Genomic DNA, 21,048 nt, shown 5'->3' on the forward strand with positions numbered 1-21,048 from the left:
AAAAGAAATCAGTCTTGAATGTCCTTTGGAAGGACTAATGCTGAAAATGAAGCACCAATACTTTGGTCACCCTATGCAAAGAAGTGACTCATTGGAAAAGACCCAGATGTTGGGAAAGATTGAAGGCAGGAGGAGAAGGGGATCACAGGGGATGAGATGATTGTATGGCATCACCAACTCAATGGACATGAGTTTGAGCAAGCTCAGGGAGTTGGTGATGGACAGGGAAGCCTGATGTGCTGCCTTCCATAGGGTTGCAGTAAGACATGACTGAGTGCCTGAACTGAACTGACCTGAAGCACTGCATGCTTCCCACTTTTTCATGAAATGGGAAGCACACATTTAGACTATGAATGTATTTAAAATTTCTTGCTTCTTATTAATCCTCTCCACAGCTTATTTTAAAGCCAAGCAACCTCATTCATGGTGAATACTTTCATTCCAAGTGCAATTAATAAAAAAATTAGAATCTCATATGGAATATTTGACAATATCTCTATGACTTAGTGCCATTCTCAAAATCACATTGTTTTACAAATACATCACAGATTAGATTCTGACCCATCCCTTGACTTTTCTATATGTAGCACTCTCATCTTGGATTGAGGAATGTTAAAGAGAAAACCACAGGCCCAAAATGGCACAACTTGTGCTAAAGCCCATGATAACAAATGTAGATTAAACAACTAACCTAATTGCAGCTTTGACCTTCACCAGAAAAATAATCTTAATCAACCAGTCTGGAATTTTCTGGTCAGCACCAACGAGGTCACCTGCTACATGGGCTCTCTATATCCCCTCAGAGAAGAAGAGGCAATCTGCATGCTAAAACCCCTTCCTTTCCCTTCCCCCCTCCAAAAAGAAGATGCGTTGGCCTAAAAATAATCTATTTTTTTTTTCTTTTGCTAATAGCTTCCTTGCCCTATCCTTCTTTCTATAAAAACCTTCTGTTTTGTACAACCCCTCAGAGCACCCTTCTAGTTGCTAGGTAGGACGCAGTCTGATTCATGAATCACTTAATAAAAGCAATTAGATCTTCAATTTAATTGGTTGAACTTTGTTTTTGTTTTTGACCTCACCGCCCAGCATGAGGGATCTTAGTTCCCTGACCAGGGATAGAACCCCGAAGTGGAAAAACAGAGTCATAACCACTTGACTGCCAGGGAAGTCTCTAAACTTTGTGTCTTAATAAGAAAAAAAAAATCTGTTAATAGAATCCATAAAATTCCCTACTAATTGAGGATTTTAATAATCAAATGCCTATTTAAAGACAACAATGTTTTCAAAATAAAATTTATTCAACATTTAGGAAAAAATTCAGTTTGATAAGACTCATATCAAACATTTGGCCATAAGACTGGGATTTATTGAGTCAACAGAGTGAATCTTGATTAGAAAGGGCTTCTTTTTTTTGTATGAAAAACCTGAAATTAAGAAAGAGCTCCATTATTAACAGTCATTAATAACACAAACTATTTCACTTAGATTAATAACTCAGAGACATAGGGAAAAAAAGCATTCAGCAGGGAATAAAGCAAAACATATCATACATATTCACATTTCTCTTTATCTTTAAAAGACTTGGCATTATGATATTTTTTCTCTAAGTCACATTTCCTTCTTAAAGCTCACCAAAGACACAGTGGTCCCTCTATAGCATTATCTGTATAACTCAAATAGCTAAAATCAGCTCATAATGCAGGTTATGTTTTTGTATAGATTCTACTATACAGCTAGCAGAACTGGAATGTGAGGTCTTGGAGGTTACACACCAAGATTTTTAAAATTTTTGTGGCACACTAGTAATATATATCAGGCTGCTTACATTTTAAGTCAGTCTTGCCTTTTCCCCATCCTGCTTTTCTCCTGTAATTCTCATGTTTTCTCTAAACTAAAGGTAGTGTTTCATGTTCTGAAGCATTATTCTTATCTATCGTCAAAAGTAAGTCCACCCCAAAATGTAGCTTTTTAGGGTTAATTTTTTAAATTACTGTTCATTCTTAACACATCATCATAGTTTACACAACATCATTGTACACTCACAGTGTACAGGCAGTTATAAAATGTAGGTTCATCAGTTCTAAAGCAAAATATTTTTTATCTATTACCTCAGACTAAACATGGTAACGCTATACAACTTACCATTTTCAATAAATTTCTTTGCTTATATAAAAGTAGACAAGTAACTACCAAAACAAATAATGAGACAAGAACAAGTGGTACCAAGAGAAATAGTAAGATTTCCTTCCATATGTCACCTAGGATTAAAATCACAAAAAAAGGGGAAGGGTTAGATGTGTACAATTATTTTGAAAATGAAATTATTTATAAATAAACTGGTAAATGGACAAGAAGTGAGTTAAACTTGGCAACTTCTGCCATATATCCCAGTAAGTGAGGTTTGAGTATGTCATTCCTTTCATTCGTGCACTTTTTTTTATAGAACAACTACTTTACTGGGCTGTGACAGCTCTTCATTTTGCTTAGAGAAGTAACTACCTAAAGCCCCATTCTATTTTCTTTTTAAAATATTTATTTATTTATTTGGCTGTGCCGGGTCTTAGTTGCGGCATACAAGATCTTTAGTTTCAGCATTCAAACTCTAAGTTGAGGCATGTGGGATCTCGCTACCTGACTGGAGTTAGAACCCAGGCCCCCTGCATTGGAAGCACAGAGTATTAGCCATTAGACCACCAGGGAATTTCTTCCCACCATTTTTATTTTCTTATATGATTTTGTTTTCAAATTTGTTCTTGTGAATTTTTCAAATAACGCAGTGGCAAAATATTAACAGAGTGATTAGATAAACATACCATATGTATCTCTTAACTCTCAATAAGTCAAATGTTTATATCATACAATGCAGTAGTGAGTGAAAGTTGGTCTTCAGTAAGTCTCAGTGCGAATAATGGAGCTAGTCTTTATCATGTTTTTGAAACTGTCTCACATTCTGGAGACTAAAGAAATGAGTTTTTTCTTATCATTCTTTTTTTTTTTTTTTTAAGGGATGAAATTTTAATGGTTCTTCTGCATAGCAAGGGCTTCCCTGGTGGCTCAGTCGGTAAAGTGTCTGCCTGCAATGAGGGAGAGCCATGTTCGATCCCTGGGTTGGGAAGACCCTCTGGAGAAGGAAATGGCAACCCACTCCGGTATTCTTGCCTAAAGAATTCCATGGATAGAGGAGCCTGGTAGGCTACAGTCCATGTGGTCACAAAGAGTCGGACACAACTGAGTAACTGACACTTTCTGCAGAGCAAGAAATGAGCAATCACTAGACAAATTGAAAATGTATGCAAGGTTTGTCCTTCCAAAACCAGTATCTCCCACATTTTTGAAATACTATGGAAAATGTTGAATCCTAGGCCTATATCTATACTCAAAACTATCTCCAGCCCCACTTTTTTCTTGGTGTCTTATTCATTTAGGATCTTATTTCCTACTAGAAAATTACCAAATTCATAGGCCCAGTTAAGAATTGCAAGGATATAATCCAGAGAAATGACTAATGATATGAGCTTCTGGAATACAAAATTAACAGCGAGAAATAGACTTCTTTTGTGAAGTTCCAGATTAAATCCTGAATAAGATAGTCATTTTCAAAAGATTATGTGCGATTTTTCTATAACTTAAAACATCCAATAAGAAATGTGCAAAAGAAATAAGATCACATGCATCTCAGGAAAGTCTTTGTTTCTAATCTCAAACTTACTAAGATTCTACCAAGAGATAGCCATCAGGGCAAAAGAAGTCTGTCATCAAAAAAATGGTTAAGATTACATACAAAAAGTTTAAAAAACAAAAACAAAACAAAACAGCATTGTAAATCAATTATACTCAAACTTTAAAAAAGATTATATGTAAAATATATAAAAGGCTGTTATTTTGAGGATGTGGCTAAAAACTCACCATGTCTTCTTTAAACCCTGCATTGACTAATGAAAGTGAAAGTGAAAGTCACTCAGTCCTGTCTGACTCTTTGCGGCCCTATAGACCATACATGGAATTCTCCAGGCCAGAATACTGGAGTGGGTAGCCTTCCCTTCTCCAGGGGATCTTCCCAACCCAGGAATCAAAACAAGATATAATTCAGGGCATGGCTTTCTCAGTGTCAGTTCCACAGAGTCTCAGATTTCTTATATTAGTGACAAAAATGAAAAAAACATAGTACAAGTAAGTGTTCTTTCTGATTCCATGTATCTTTAGTTAATTGAGTTCTTTCTCTCTCTCTTTCTGCCTGTTTTTCCCCCACAGCCCTTAGTGATTATATGATATATTTGGCTTCTTTGCTTATGTCTATCCCTACCTAACTTGGGAATAAAATATAAATTCAATGAGGACAAGGATTTTTTTTTTTTTACCACTGTATCTCCAGTACCTGAAAAACTTTGACACATAGTAGGTGCTTAACAAATAGCTGATATATGAAAGAGAATGATACCAGTATACTAATAGAGAGATAACAAACACAGATTCTATTATAATGGAACAACATAAAAGGAGACGGATGATTGATAAAAATGCCATTATATATTTGTATCTATATCTGCATATGTATTTATATGCCTTCATGTGAAAGAGCAAGGCTGAGTTAATTTCCTTCAATTTAAAATAATTACTAACATTTATATTGATAATGCTAGTATACTGTGAAGCACAATAATGTTTTGCCTCTTTCTCAATGTTGTTTATATTGCTATTTTTGTCTTCCATGAAAGTTTATTTTCTTTATTTAATTTTTTATTTTTTTATTTTGTTTTCATTTATTTTTATTACTTGGAGGCTAATTATTTTACAATATTGTAGTGGTTTTTGCCATACATTGACATGAATCAGCCATGGATTTACATGTGTTCCCCATCCTGAACCCCCCTCCCACCTCCCTCCCCATCCCCTCCCTCTGGGTCATCACAGTGCACCAGCCCCAAGCACTTGTCTCATGCATCCTTGGAGTATAATTGGTTAACAATGTTGTGTTAGCTTCAGGTGTACAGCAAAGTGATTCTGTTTATATATGTATATATATTCTTTTTCAAATTCTTTTCCCATTTAGGTTATTACAGAGTATTCAGCAGAGTTCCCTGTACTATATAGTAGTTCCTTGTTGGTTATCCATTTTAAACATAGCAGTGTGTACATATCAGTCCCAAACATATTTAATTGAAATATATCTTTTACCATAAGTCACTTTAAATCAGTATTGGAAGTAAACAGAATATACATTTTACTAATGATAACATATTAATTAGAAAAATATTAATTAGGCATGGTACCAGACACTCAAAAATAAGTGTCTTGTTTAAGATTTCTGTTCTCTTGAAAATCAAAAGCATAGGAAAATATTGATTAAAATAGTCTTCCCCACAAAAGAACTAGCACATTCTCTTTTCTGACAGAAAAACAAGAATGTTGATAACTGAACTATAACAAGACTTTGAACTATAACAAATTAAACTAGCTAAAACCAAACATTAGACTTCCTATAAATCTATGTTCAATTGAGGTGCTTGCTAATTTATCTTTCCTGTTTATAGACTATCTTCAAGAGCATTTGGACTTTCATAATTACAAAATACACTGAGAGAAAATTAATTTTGCTAGCAAAGAGCAAAATTTTTAGTTTAGCTACTGTTCTTTTTAAAATATATTTTCTTCAATAACTATATCAACATATTTTATGATTGTTCCCTCTTTTGAACATTTAAATGGATTCATTTAAATGATTCATTTGAATTTCAATGGGGAAGAGGCATAGACTATAAAAATCTTGAATAATGAGCATAGAATTTTTCAAAACCATATAAAGAAGACACATAATATAGTCAAGGGTCTGATAAAATACATATATGCTCGTAAGTAAAACTTCAGAGTAAATGTACTACTACAACTCCAGTTGGTACTAATACAGATTTGGTTAACATCTGGTAAGTATATAAGAAACTCAAGAATAGTACCACCAAATTTTGGAGCTAAGAGTACCATTGGAAGGTAATCCACTAGCAAAATCAAAGCAAAACAGGTAAAATGTCAAATTAGCTTGTCAAATGAAAGCAGGAAGACCCAAACAGAATTTATTAAACCTTGCAGTGTAGAAAAGATACAGCTCAATTAATATTATAGAATCTATAAAAGTAGGTAATATAGCCAATATTTTATAATAACTCCAAATGGAGTAAAGCCTTTTAAATTGTAAATCACTTTATTGCACACCTGTAACTTATATCTCAAGGAACTGCACTTCAAAAAAAAAATGATGAAGAAGGGTTGACCCTATTATATTGATAACCTGTGTCACTGAATTGTAGTGACCTATGACATCCAATAAGGCGTCTTCTTCCTCAAACAGTGCTAGAAATACTCTACTGTTCTTTTATCCCATACCTTTCCAGCACTGTTCATCACTCCACTCACTCCATATTCCATCATCTGCACAATAAATATTCATTTTGCTTCTTACTAAAAAGCATAATTGGAGACTTTCATTTGATGTTCTTGTGACATATATTTCATTTTCAATTGTGGTAGTCTGAAAGCCAAGAAAAAATAAGATGTCATTATTTGATCTAACTGCAGCTAGCCATACTCCATTTGATTTGTCATTTTTAAAGTGAGTTTTGTTACATGAAATAAATGCATCAAATGCCTAGAAAGGTATACAGCAAAATCCTAACAGTGGCCATCTCTCTGTATGGTGTTTTACTTTTCATTCTTTCTTCCTTATTTATATTTAAAATTTTTCCTGAAGTGATAATGGATTACTGGTAGTAAAGGGCATATATGACAGGGCAAAATTCCTCTGTAGTTTTGGTGCTTATGACACCCATTTTGGATTAGTTTCAAATTGTCCAGATTCCATAAATTAGAAAATGCTACATATACTGAGTTAGCAAAAAGAGTCATCATGGGAAGTTTGTTTCTATGGATACTGTAGAGTTCATAGACACAAAGCTTCTTTTTTCCCTTATTCTTATTTTGTTTAATCATAAGACCAGTATAACAGTGCTCAGGGCCTGGCATGAAACCACCCCTTCTGATATGAGAATACACACAGCTGGATGATCTCAAAAGAAAAAAAAATCACTGAAGTGATTACTTCAATTTTGTATTTAAAAGAGCTGAAGAGTGTTTCTCATTCAAAACAACAGCTTTTCATTTGTTGTAACTTTTCTTGGGAACTAGCATAATGTAATGTAAATTAAAGTAGACTGGGAATAAGGTCTGGATTCTAGTTCTAGCTACATAATTTTATTGTAAGTCAATTCACTTCCTTGGTACTTGTAAATCTATCTTTTCAAGTAGAAAAATCAGGGTTTTTTTAATGTGTATGTGAAATGAATTGATAGAACTAATGGTTCACCCACTCATCTCCACCACTTCTTAAGTTGGAAACCAATGAATAAAATTAATATATAACAATTTTGGAAACAAGTGACTAGATTATCTCTAAGGACCTATGTAGTTTTAAAGTTGGTATAATTAACTGATCATACTTTCAGACTGCAAACATCTTTCTTTTGTCCTCAAGATTGTTTGGTTTTCTGGAAGTTAAACTAAGGTGCATGTTATGTTCCATCCTTACGTGAATAGCAACTGACTTTGGTTCTTATGTTTACTATTTTATTTAAAAGACTGTGTTTATGATTTTCCCAAATAAATGCAATGTCCATACCACCCAGGCAGTATCATCTTCTGTGAATTCAATTTCATAAATGAGACATTTTGCTGGAATAGGTCCTCTGGGAATGCTCCATTTCAGGTTCACTTCTTTTGAATTCTTCATAGTAAGACTAAGGTAGTCTGGTGGCAAAGGTTTAACTGAAAACGAAAGGAAACAGTTTCAACATGAAAGTTATTGAAGTTTAGCAGTAGCCTTTATCAAAAGCTAGGGGCACCTATTAATAGAGCATCCAGGATAAATCATGTGGCTCAAGACTATGCTCTATAAGTAAGTAAATAAATAAATGTTAGTCGCTCAGTCGTGTCTGACTCTTTGCAACCCCATGGATTGCAGCCCACCAGCCTCCTCTGTCCATGAGATTTTCCAGGCAAAGACACTGGAGTGGGTTGCCATTTCCTTCTCGAGGGGACCTTCCCAACCCAGGGATCAAACCCAGGTCTCCTGCACTGCAGGCAGATCATTTACCGACTGAGCTACAAGGGAAACCCCAATGTGAATTAAAATCAAAGCCACTTGTTAACCAAGATCAGTTTAAGAAACTTGGTTATTTGGGAAACTGAATTTTGTTAAGCCACATATTGACAAATACTTAAGTCCAAGAGAAAAGCTAGAAGATCCAAATCATTACAGTCATTTTTCCATTTTATGGCATTAAAAACAACTACCACAACAAATTACTACTAGTATTTTTATTTTTATTAATAGCTAATTCTTATTTAGAGCTTATGATGTGCCAGGAAGTAAACCAGAGATGTTACATCATAAACTAATTCATGTCTCACAATAAATCTACAAAGTGCTCCTCTATTATCTTCACTTTATTGATAAGGAAATTGAAACATATTAAGAATAACTCACCCAAAGTCATATAGCTAGAATGTAGTAAATTCAAAATTTATGGCTGGCTATAGAACCTGTCATTCTTGTAACTGTTAGAAATGAGAACACAGACTCAGACAATATCCAACCTATTCCCAGGGTCTATTGAGCATTGGGAATGAGTGATTCCATAATTATTCCATTATTAACACTAGACAAAAATACTTTATAGCAGACAAACTTTGAAGCTGGGAAACAAATTATGAGTTCTAAATGCAAACTATGCTTTACACTCATTCAATTCCTTATCTTCCATATTTTTATATTTAATTAGTTCTTCCTTGTACTTTGTTGGCTTCCAGTTTTCTGGCTTTGAATTCTGGTAGATATCTATTTATCTATCTCTTCTCTTCCACGTGGTTGGTTGTAAATGGTCTAAACTAGAAACATTTTGAAGTTGTTTACCTCACCTATATTTTGAAGCTGAAAAATGAAATAGCTGGGTCTGATTAATTGGGATTCTGATGATCCATTAACACAGATGTAGAAATCTTTATAGTCTGATGACTCCAAGTAGGGAAACCTGCATCCAATATTTTTTCCTTTAGCTTGAATGTAATCAGTACACTCTAATGCATGGTCCAAGCCCTCATACCTATAAAAAGAAGTGTGGTAAGAATTGTGCTTATCAATATCTTCTAGTAGTATGGTGCCCAATTTTCAATTATTTTAAAACACCAGGTAAATAAAAAATCATTTAATAACATACAATATTTACTGAATACCAACTATGTGCCAGATCCTATGAAAAGTGCTAGGGGTACAACAGTAAGGAAAGTAGACATAGGCCATTATTTTACAGAGCTTACAATCTGGTGGGACACTTTATAAAATCTCAGATATAAGGCAAGAATTCTTACTCATGTATTTAGGTTATGTTGATTCACCAACAGGATTGTGAATCAAAGAATAAGATTCTTATTAAGAAAACATGGGATTTATATTGATAATCCTGAATGGTACTGCTTTTTAAAATACAGTACTGGAGAATTTACTAGAAGAAAGCAGATTTAAAAGCAGATTTACAAGGTGGCCAAGAAGCACAGAAAAAGATGTTCAACATCACTAATTATTAGAGAAATGCAAATCAAAACTACAATGAGGTGTCACCTTACACCAGTCAGAATGGCCTTCATCAACAATTCTACAAATAATCAATGCTGGAAATGGGGTTGGTAGATGCTAACTATTACATTTAGAATGGATAAACAGCAAGCCCCTAAGGTATAGCACAGGGAACTATATTCAATATCCTGTGATAAACCACAATGGAAAAGAATGTATATATGTATATAACTGAGTCATTTTGCTGTACAGCAGAGATTGGAGCAACACTGCAAGTCAACCTCACTTCAATGGAAAAAAAAAGAAAGAAAAATAATGCTGGAGCAGGTGTGAAGTAAAGGATGCCCTCCTACACTGTCAGTGGGAATATAAATTGGTATAACCATTATAAAGAACAGTAGGGAAGTTCCTTAAAAAACTAAAAATAAAACTACCATATGATCCAGCAATCCCACTCCTGGGCATATAGCTGGAGAAAACTAACTAGGAAAGATACATGCATCTCAATATTCATAGTGGCACTGTTTACAGTAGCCAAGACATGGAAGCAATCTAAATGTCCATTGATAGATGAATGGATAAAGTAGATGTGGTACATATACAAAATGGAATACTACTCAGCCATAAAAATGAATGAGATCATGCTCTCTGCAGCAACATGGATGGACCTAGATATTATCATATGAAGTGAAGTAAATCAGAAAGAGAAATAAAAATATCACATGATATCACTTATATCTAAATATAAAAAATGATACAAATGAACTTATTTACAAAACAGAAACAGTCTCACAGACTTCAAAAACAAACATGGTTACTAAAGGGGAAAGGTGGTGGTGGGGTAAATTAGGAGTTTGGATTAAAATATACATACTATTTGGGAAAAGAAACTGAAAAAGAATAGATACATGTATATGTATAACTGAACCACTTTGCTGTACACTTGAAACTAACAACATTGTAAATCAACTATATTCTAATATAAAATAAAAATTAAATTTCAAAGTATATAAAATATAAAAATTGAAGAGAAAATTAAATTAAAAGATTTAAAAAATAAAAGCAAACATAAAATATTGTTATGTTTAATAAAATGGATGAAAATCCCCTGAGGACATAATACACATAGAGATAAATCTCAAAAAAGCCAACAGGGGCTCAAAAAGAGAAAGAGGAGCTGTTTGGCAAGTAAATATATAGTTTTCCATTCTCCTCGATAAGAAATGTTGCTGTATCATTGAAATTTAACCTCTTTCCAGTAATAAAGCTAGTGGGAATTAGGGGGGATTTCCCTACTGATTTCCAAAGGAATAAATGCCCAATTTATTTTCCTAAATAACCTGTAATGAAAAATTTATTTTATCTATAAAAGCAGCCAAAATATCACAGCCTAGCAGCTGATATGGTACTGGTACAAATATCTGGACTCCACTGAATTCACTTTATGCCAAATATTTTGCTAAGTCATGTCCGACTCTTTGTAAACCCATGGACTGCAAGGTTTCCCTGTCCTTTAGTATCTCCCAGAATTTGTTCAGAATCGTGTCCATTGAGTCAATGATGCCATCCAACTATTCATCCTCTCTTGCCCCCTTCTTCTCCTGTCCTCAACCTTTCCCAGAAACAGAGTCTTTTCCAACGAGTTGGCTCTTCACATCAGGTAGCCAAAATATTGGGTCTTCAGCTTCTGGATCAGTCCTTCCAATGAATATTCAGAATTGATTTCCTTTAGGATTGACTGGTTTGATCTCCTTGCTGTTCAAGGGACTATCAAGAGTCTTCTCCAGCACCACAGTTTGAAAGTGTCAATTCTTTGGCACTTAGCCTTCTTCATGGTCCAACTCTCACATCTGTACATGACTACGGGAAAAACCATAGCTTTGACTATATTGTTGTTGGCCAAGTGGCGATGAAATTAAAAGATGCTTGCTTCTTGGAAGAAAAGCTACAACAAACCTAAATGGTGTATTAAAAGCAGTGACAACACTTTAAACCCTTAGTGAGAGTTAACAAAGGCAGGGAAGTCAGAAAAAGGATACAGTTTTAATAGCTAGATGGCTTTTTAAAAAGCAAGAATATGAAATATGTCCAAAATTTTTAGGTTATAATTTCATCTATCTAGAAGATGCAAAATTTAACTCAGTACAGAAATAGTGATTGCATTCTTTATATCACCCATAGAGTGCCTTCTAGTAGCTACAGCCTAAACCTACTTATTCCCATTGAAAACCCTAAATAATTGTAAATAAACTTCATCATAAATCCAGCTCTGAAAAAGTATAATGAATTCAGTTTAATGAAAATGAAATTTGCTCAGTCGTGTTCAACTCTTTGTGACTGCATGGACTATACAGTCCATGGACTTCTCCAGGCCAGAATACTGAAGTGCTAGCCATTCCCTTCTCTAGGGGATCTTCCCAACCCAGGGATCAAACCCAGGTCTCCCACATTGCAGACGGATTCTTTACCAGCTGAGCTACCAGGGAAGCCCATCTAGAGGCCCAAGTATTTGTTTTGTTTGCCTTGTTTGTATTTTTTAGAGTTTGAATTAGGTATGTATGTATGTGCTAATCGCTCAGTCCTGTCCAACTCTTTGCAACCCCAAGGACTGTAGCCCTCCAGGTTTCTCTGTCCACGGAATTCTCCAGGCAGGAATACTAGAGTGGGTTGCCATTCCCTTTCCCAGGGGATCTTCCCAACCCAGGGATTGAACCTGAGTCTCTTGCATTGCAGGTAGATTCTTTACCATCTGAGCTACCTGGGAAGCCCTAATGAAAATACAGTTACTCATACTGTGGATTAATTTTGATAGATATCTTCCTGATATGGAATTCTTATTATAAAAATACTTACCAGTAATATAAGCTGTAATTGCTATCCAAATGGGCACCCATGCCAGGTTTCCAAGAGCAGAGTAAATATTTCCAGTTGTAATATACACAATCCATATCCTGAATTTTAGTGTCCAGATTTCCTAAGAAATGAATAAACTGTGAATGCTTGAAAGACATGGTAATGAATCACTTGGGAAATCACTAAGCAATTTTATTTCATTTCCTTTGACCTCTCCACTTCATTTAGCAATCAACATAATCAGGAAAATCCCAAAAGGAAGTTGTTGGAAATCACTTCACTTTAAGTGGAACATGCAAAATCAAAAACTTTTGAGGGCTCATTTATTGGTACTAGTGTAAGCATATGCAGAAGTGCCAAATTAATAATTCTAGGATGCTCCGAGAAGCTGCATAGTTGCATGTATATTCACTGATATGAGCCCAAAACTGGGATATATATTAACCTAATAAAGTCTATAGTCTATGGGGCCACAAAGAGTTGCACACGACTGAGCATGCATGCCTGAAATAAGATGTAGGTTTTGCCACATATGTTTTCTGATTTAAGGAATTTAAAACACCAGTCACCCACTCCTCAGAAGGATTCTATTTTGTGCCACATTCTCAACTGTACATATAATCTTCTGTATAAGTGTTAAAGAACTTACTTCCCATATAGATTTTTCTAACTGTATTAACTATGAAAAGAGAGCTTTTTTTTAACCTTGTGATGATATCCAATAAGTAGCTTCTGACCATGAACTTTGAACTTCTGATCCATTTGTGCATTGCCTTGGCAGAAGTGTGTGTATCTTTGCTTCAACACCTTTGTTAAGATCAAACCCATCTTTGTAAAGTAGATTCTTAGTGATGATCGTCTGTTTGACAAAAAGATGAGACAAAGTCAAACTTAGAAACAATAATGTTATCATGAGCCACATTAATAAGGCTAAAAAGTCATTAATATTCTGGAGAGTCCTCAATAGCTAGGAAATTCCAGATGATTATTTGATAAACTGTCCCAGATATATTTTTGGCAGAGTTCACCTTCTGCATATTATGTCATTTGATGAGATTATTTGACTCTTAACACCTCATTTAAAATAAGTTCTGGAAGACAAAAAAAGCTCTGTAGCAGGAACTTGAGCTATAACCAACTTGATATCAAGGGATAATTTTCGCGTGCCATACGCCTACTACATGACAATTTATCACCTTTCAAATATCATATGAAATAGGAATCATATAAAATCTTGGTGGTAACTGGAGGGAGCCAGACAAAGTGTGACTACTTGAAGGACTAAAATCATATATCATTTATCCTTCTATTCCTGATACCTAGTTAGCAAAGTAGCTGGCAGAAAAAAGTTGCTCAGTGAATGTTTGATTTTAATTGTTCTTTGAAACTACCTAGCTGAATTAAGAAGATAACAGAATTCCTTGTACAATCAAAATCTTTCAAAGAACATGCTTGTTGACTATGTAAATAGTTAATAATTCAATAAACTTTCACTGAGCACTTACTACAATATATGCAAAGAACCATGCTGTGTTCTGTAGGGTGAGTACAAAGATAAATAAGGCTTAATTCCTACAGAGAAAAAGCTCACATCATCTGATAGCATATGTAAGACCCATACACAGGCCTTAAGTAGCCCTGAAATACAGTAAAATGTACAAGTACTCTATAAGTCCATATTCCATGAGATCAGATTTTCCTTTCCTGTACTTCCAATGGTAGTCTTAATAGTGGGTGGGGTGAAAACAGATATTGCAGGATGCACAGGAGACAGCAGCAGGCATGCAACTTATATCTTAATAATAGCTATTGAGATACAGAAATAAAGCAGACACTGACATCAGGAATCACAAGAAAACTAATAAGCACTCTAGTATCTTAAGTGCATGCTTTACTTACCCTCCAGCTTTCACTATCAACATTTCGATATTTTAATTCATATTCTACTGTGCATTTGTTAAAATTATCCAGAGACACTGGAGGTTGCCATTGCAAATAGAGATAACCTAAATATCCAGGGTCCACTATTTCAAAATCCTGAGGAGGATTAACTGAAATAAAATCAATAAAATATTTTAATTTTTATCCTGTATCTTATGACAAAGATCTCCAAATCTAGATTACTTCCATATGTCCATCAACTGATGAATGAAAAAAAATAAACTATGATACATTCATAAAATGGAATATTATCCAGCCATAAGAAAGAATGAAATACTGATATATGCTAGAACATGAATGAACCTTGAAAACCTTAAGCTAAGTGAAAGAAGCCCACATATTGCATGATTTCATTTATGTGAGATATTGAAATAGGCAAATTCATAAAGAAGGAAAATCAATTAGTGGTTGCCACGTGCTGGAGGGAGGGGTGAATGATATGTAACTACTGAATGGATATGAAGTTTCTTTTTGGGGTGATGTAACTATCCTGGAATTTGATAATTGTGGCTGTTATACAACTTTGTGAATATACTAAAAACCACTGTACATTATACTTTAAAAGAATAAGTTTTGTGTCTTGTGAATTGAATCTCAGAAAAGCTGTTTTTAAAAATCTAGATTACTACTACATAGTTGTCCCTTCTTTAAGAAATTGTGTATGTAAATGTGACTTAGCCTAGCTAGATATTGTTTTCATAGAAATAAGAAATTCAGCATGGAGTTATCTCTGCAGTCATATAGACCTCAGTTTGGTCTTGGGTGGGAACATTTTACTACATAAATCTCTCTCATAGCAAGAATCAGTCAGTATTAATCTAGTGTTTACTGTATGTATAACATCATAACATTCATGGCACACACACAAAAAGGGAGAGAAAACAGAAAATATGGCACACAAAAAGGGATAGAAAATATAAAATATGACTACTCTGGCTAAGTGCCTTAAGAATTAGGAGAACAGGCAGATCTTGTTGGTCCATTCAAGATAATTGAATCCTCTGGTTAACTAAAGCTCAGAGCTATTTGTAGAATACGCAAACCTGAGCCATTCTTTGGAAGGACTCAAAAAAAATAGTAGCAGGCAGCTGAGTGACAGGAAACAGCTTCTTTTATTTCAAGGGAGGGGGCAGTGGGAGGCAATGGCTCCTTCATCTGGTGATTTAGAAAGCAATAAAAATTAACAAATTATTCTATAAACGTACTAAGTGTTAGTCGTTCAGTCATGTCCAACTCTTTGCAACTCCATGGACTGTAGTTTGCCAGGCTCCTCTGGTCCATGGAATTCTTCAGGCAAGAATACTGGAGTGGTTAGCCACGCCCTTCTCCAGGGGATCTTCTGGACCCAGGGATCAAACCTGGGCCTCCTATATTGTAGGCAGATTCTGTACTGGCTGAACTACAAGGGAAGTCCCATAAACTTACTAAACCTACTAGCAAATCTAGTACATAGTACTGCCCTCATGTTGCCTTTCTGCTAATAATTTCTTCTCATTTTTGCTCTGCTTTTCATTTTAATACTTTACTTCATATTACTTATTGAGGTAAGTAAATGAATCAACAGAAAAAAATGATGCCACAAATAATGATTTGAAATGAGAGCCCCATGAACCAAATAAAGAAGGTCTCTATTGAGGATGAAAGGACAATCCTATTGTTTCAACTCATGATTAGAAATTTTTGTAAACTACATTCTTCTAATTACCTTCTGTAATGAAAAGTTCATTAGACATGACTTAACAATTGTGTAATTATTTTTAAAATTCATTTTAAACTTATGTATTTTTAAAACTTATCTAATTGTCTTAAAAGTTAAGGTAGCTATGGTTTTTCCAGTAGTCATGTATGGATGTGAGAGTTGGACTATAAAGAAAGCTGAGTGCCAAAGAATTGATGCTTTTGAACTGTGGTGTTGGAGAAGACTCTTGAGCGTCCCTTGGACTGCAAGGAGATCCAACCAGTCCATCCTAAAGGAAATCGGTCCTGAATATTCATTGGAAGGACTGATGCTGAAGCTGAAACACCAATACTTTGGCCACCTGATGCGAAGAACCAACTCATTGGAAAAGACCCTGATGCTGGGAAAGATTGAAGGTGGGAGGAGAAAGGGACGATGGAGAATGAGATGGTTGGATGGCATCACCGATTCAATGGAAATGAGTTCGAGCAAGCTCCGGGAGTTGGTGATAGACAGGGAAGCCTGGTGTGCTGCAGTCCATGGAGTCACAAAGAATCAGACACAACTGAGCGACTAAACTGAACTGAACTGAGTAATTAAGGAAAGTTTTCAGTTAATTGGGTACCAGGCAATGAGGTTTTGGGTAAATAGCATCTTTATTAGAAAAGATTATATGAAAAGGTATAGAAAGTATATTTTAGTTTGGCTTTTATCCCACAAAATGGTTGTTATCATCAGTTACGTTATACATGAGGCTGACTAGTAAGAACGTATCTTTTGTGTATGGGATCCCTGAAATATCTGCAACAATAATCCATCTAATTATGCACTTTCATATGGTAGGTTGACAAGGCAGTTAATATCTCTGATTTTAAAATTACTGCATTCTTGGTTTACCTTTTATCTCAGCATTTGAAGACAAAGTAGAGCCAAAAGCTGTGCAAATAAGAAGGGTATATAGACATCTGATATCCAAATGAATGAAAGCCATTTCTCTAAGATTTAATACCTTGAAATTTCCACTCTAAGAAGGAAAAATATAAAATTTTAACATTATCATACTTCAATATGTACTAAATGTGATTAAAAATACAGTGGGGAACTCTTTGTGGGCTTTCCACCAAGAACTGGGAAAACTGTGCCCCTTTGAACCATTTAAACAGAAAAAAAAGAAAAATCAAGCTTGGAACCAAAATAATTGGAAAGGAGGATTTTCGTCTCATCCTTCTTATGAAAGCAAAAACAAGGCAACACAAACATATCCCTTCAAACCCGGGCTTTGACACACACACACACACACCCCTTATACATCACATGCTATGACCAAGATATGATGACCTCAAATGGCCTTCAGCCTGAAGACTGAACCAGACCCACCTGAGTGTTCTTATCCATTTGCAGGGGGAATTATATCATTAGTCTCCATAGTGATACTCTCCACTAGCCACCAATGAGACACATTAATACATACACACACTCTTTTCTGAGACAAAAATTATTTGAAAGTTAACTGAATACTGATAAAAGCTCAGAATCTATACCAAATATACCAAAGCCTCAGATAACTCAGAACTTTGCTTCATTTCTTCATAAACATTAAATCCTCATCATCCACTCTCCTGTGTGTTCTACTCTTCCCTGTATTTCTTATATCAGTAAATGGCACCATAATCTTCCCAGTTGTCCAAACCAGAAACCTGAGTCTTCCTGAACGCCTCCCTCTCCCGTCCAATTTCTCCATTATCACTACACCCTTCCTAAGCTGAGGATCTCATCATCAGGGATCTCCTTACCCAGTCTTTCTTGCCTCCAAACCATTTCACACAGCATACAGTAAGGACAAATCTGAATTTATTACCTCTCTTAAAACAGAGAGCAAAATATACTGCCACAGAATACAATTTAATCATCTTTTTATTACTGAAGAATACTGGTTTTATGATCAAAACTAAAAGGATTCATGTCTCCACACATCTATTCAATCAAAAAATACTCTCCTTTCCATGAAAAATCATTACTTCCAGTTCTACACTTCTCTTTGAGTCTATATTCTTAAAACCAACAATTTCACAGGAAGGATTAAAGGTCAATTACCCCAACAGTCAGAGACTGCCTTTCTTTTCCCCTACTTAACTTAATTATGCAGGACAGACCCTTTTCCCCTGCCCCACCCTCTTAATCTTACCTGCTCCAGTTGTAATGTTCTCATGTTGCTAGGCTTCAATTATTACATAATGCAATCTTGGAATCAGACTGTTAGAGCCAGCAAGTATATTGGAGGCAATGCTAGTCCAATCCTCCTTTATATATTGGGAAGTAAAACTCAGACTTGCCCAAGATTACACAGTAAATTAGTAACAAAGCTGGAAGTAGAACAGAGATGTGATTCCCAATCTAGTGCCCTTCCACCCTTCTATGCTGGATCCCACATGTTTGGCTCAGTATTATGAAAGCTTTTCCCTTGGGACTCCAGCATTTAAGTCTTCCTTAAGTTAGCTAGCCAGGCTGAAGCAACACCATGCTATTTCTTTTTCTATGTCTCATACAATCATAAGGGGATGCCATTTCTCTTACTGAGGTCCAATGAATCTCTCTCCACAATTCCTTCCTCCCCATCACCAGCCCATTGCTGCCTCCTAAGGAATGTGTAAGTAGTGTGGGTTTGGCGAACAGAAGGCCACATTTCTGCCATAGAGATGCTCTTACAGATTCAGATAAAAAGACTGGTTACTTTTGGATCCAAGGCAATAGGTCTGACAAATTCTTTCATATTACCTATAAGGATGAAGACAATCATGCTTGCCTTAAAATGCTCTCAGAGAGAGCTTAAAGCTCTCTCTACCCTATCAATCTGTCCTTAAATATTTTATTAGCCCCTGGTCATGTACAGCATAAAAACTAACTAAAAAGTTAGAAATAACTTGCTTCTATTCTATTTATAGGCTACTGAAATTAAACTCAGGCCATCAAATAGCATTTCCTGGATCAGCTAAACACATTTAAACAAACAAAAATAGGAAATAGGATAGCTGGCTTCCTGAATCAATTATCTAGAAATCCACAAAAGGAATTCCTAAATAACAGTGTCCCACCTAGACTTTCTTACCCAAGTGAACGTGAAGACAATTCTTTCCTCAGCTTCTGGGTTACAAGACTGTCACTAGTGCAATGAGGTGTTATATATATAGTTAGCAGAATGACAGAGTTTTTCACAAGGGATCTGAAGGCAAATAAAAGATGGGGGATAGAAATGAAGAGATACAAAATTTGAAACAGTTTCAGATATACTCCCCACTCCCAGCCCACAGTTAATAACCACTCATCTGGTCATTTTATTTTTAAAAATGAGGAAATACCCAAAGAGGAAAGTGAGTGATCCTAGCTTACACAACTTACTGGGAGCAGAGCTAGGACTGAAAAACAGCTCTCTTGAGCCCTTTCCACTAAATAAATTTTCTTGTTATAAGGAGTCTATCCTGCACCTATCTTTCCAGAAGTCTCCCTGCAAACCTTCCTCAACCTACAGTTGCCACCCAAACCATCAACCCCACCACACAGTTTTATCATCATGACATTTTTAGCAGAGTAATAATTCAACAAACTTTGATTGTGCTGCTGCTGCTGCTGCTTCTTTTTTTTTTTTGCCAAGCACTATTCCAGGTAAATCTTGTTTAAAGACACAAGGTGCAAGTGATGAATCATAACATCTATAATAATGATAATAATATCTCCTACTATTGATTCAGCATTCCCAGCATCTCAGGCACTGGCCTGTGCTAAGCCCTTTATATGCATAATCTCATTTAATACTCAGTCAGCCTTGGATGTATGTACTATTTTTATTCCCATGTTAAAGACCAGAAACTGAGAAGAGGAGAAATTAAACTGCCTACAAGTTACTACAGGCCATAAATGGTGAAGCTTGGATTTGAACCTAGAAAGCCTAGTGTCAGACTCCTTGATAACCACTACACTAGGCAGTTTCCAGACCTAAGATCAATGTGGCAAACAACTTCTTGTTTCTGTCCACTCAGTTTTATACAACACTGTTGCACAGACAGCTTTCCACTAAGAATCATCTTTGGAAAGGCAAGCCTAAAGCTAGTTCCTGGTTTCAGTCTCCCTTCCCCACCTCTTGAAAGCCATGCTAGATAAACCCTTCGTTCTAAGTGTTGGCTGGGACAATGCTTGCATTATTGGAAAAACTCCAGGTACTTACCAATAACATTGTTTCTCAAGAAATGGATTATCATAAACAATTATCATAGCCCCCATTTTCCCCCCTTTCCAACTTAGAGGCATTTATTGAATCTCTAATACTTTCCTTCCTGCCTGATAATTAAGCACACTGAATAAAAATAGGTATTCCTGAAACAGCCAGGGGGCCAGGACACAGATTCTATAAGTCACAAGATAGGTGAGTTTATAGGTGGGGCTAAAAGCCATCTAAAGCAAATTTAAAATCACAGCACAGTATTGTAAAAGCTGACAGGACTGACTAATCTTTGAATAAATGAATAGATATATAGCAAAGGAACTTGTTATATAATATAAGCATATTATATAATATTTATATTATATATAATACATAATATAAATATAATCATATATAAACATATATAATATAAACATGGAATATATAATACAATATAAACATATAATTTATATATATTTATATATATATAAATATAATACAACATAAAATATAATACAAACACAATAGTATAAATATCAACCTGGATTTCAGCCCTGCCTCAACCACTAAATGTGCTTAGAGGCAAATTATAACTCAATTTCCATCTATAAAGTGGAGGTAATGACACCAGCCTGGCAGTTTTGTGTTTAAGATTAAACGAGATAATGTATGTGAAAGAGAATAGTAAATTGCTCTATATAATTGCAAGGGGTTTGCTTCTGAGCATCTTATTACTAAGAAAAAGCTTGAAAACAACTTGCT

At 35.2% G+C, this 21,048-nt stretch overlaps 1 protein-coding gene across 5 annotated transcripts in view; it reads right to left on the minus strand.

Annotated features, from left to right (window-relative positions):
• Nucleotides 1–1,277: 1,277 nt before the first annotated feature.
• IL13RA2 (interleukin 13 receptor subunit alpha 2) overlaps nucleotides 1,278–21,048 on the minus strand; it is a 74,922-nt gene continuing 55,151 nt past the window's right edge. For 3 of the 5 annotated variants that reach the window (XM_043896187.1, XM_043896189.1, XM_043896190.1), the window contains 9 exons: nucleotides 16,989–17,115; nucleotides 14,372–14,523; nucleotides 13,178–13,331; nucleotides 12,473–12,593; nucleotides 8,965–9,149; nucleotides 7,667–7,812; nucleotides 6,379–6,523; nucleotides 2,143–2,258; nucleotides 1,284–1,424 (listed from right to left, as the gene is read on the minus strand). In XM_043896187.1, the coding sequence (XP_043752122.1) occupies nucleotides 1,392–1,424; nucleotides 2,143–2,258; nucleotides 6,379–6,523; nucleotides 7,667–7,812; nucleotides 8,965–9,149; nucleotides 12,473–12,593; nucleotides 13,178–13,331; nucleotides 14,372–14,523; nucleotides 16,989–17,082 (1,146 nt within the window). In that variant the 5' untranslated portion in view covers nucleotides 17,083–17,115 and the 3' untranslated portion in view covers nucleotides 1,284–1,391. Of the gene's footprint in view, nucleotides 1,425–2,142; nucleotides 2,259–6,378; nucleotides 6,524–7,666; nucleotides 7,813–8,964; nucleotides 9,150–12,472; nucleotides 12,594–13,177; nucleotides 13,332–14,371; nucleotides 14,524–16,988; nucleotides 17,116–18,276; nucleotides 18,367–19,197; nucleotides 19,216–21,048 lie in introns of those variants that run through there. The other 2 variants (XM_043896186.1, XM_043896191.1) reach the window with 2 other exon arrangements.

This window comes from Cervus elaphus, chromosome X, assembly GCF_910594005.1.
Source record: "Cervus elaphus chromosome X, mCerEla1.1, whole genome shotgun sequence".
NCBI classification, from domain to species: domain Eukaryota; kingdom Metazoa; phylum Chordata; class Mammalia; order Artiodactyla; family Cervidae; genus Cervus; species Cervus elaphus.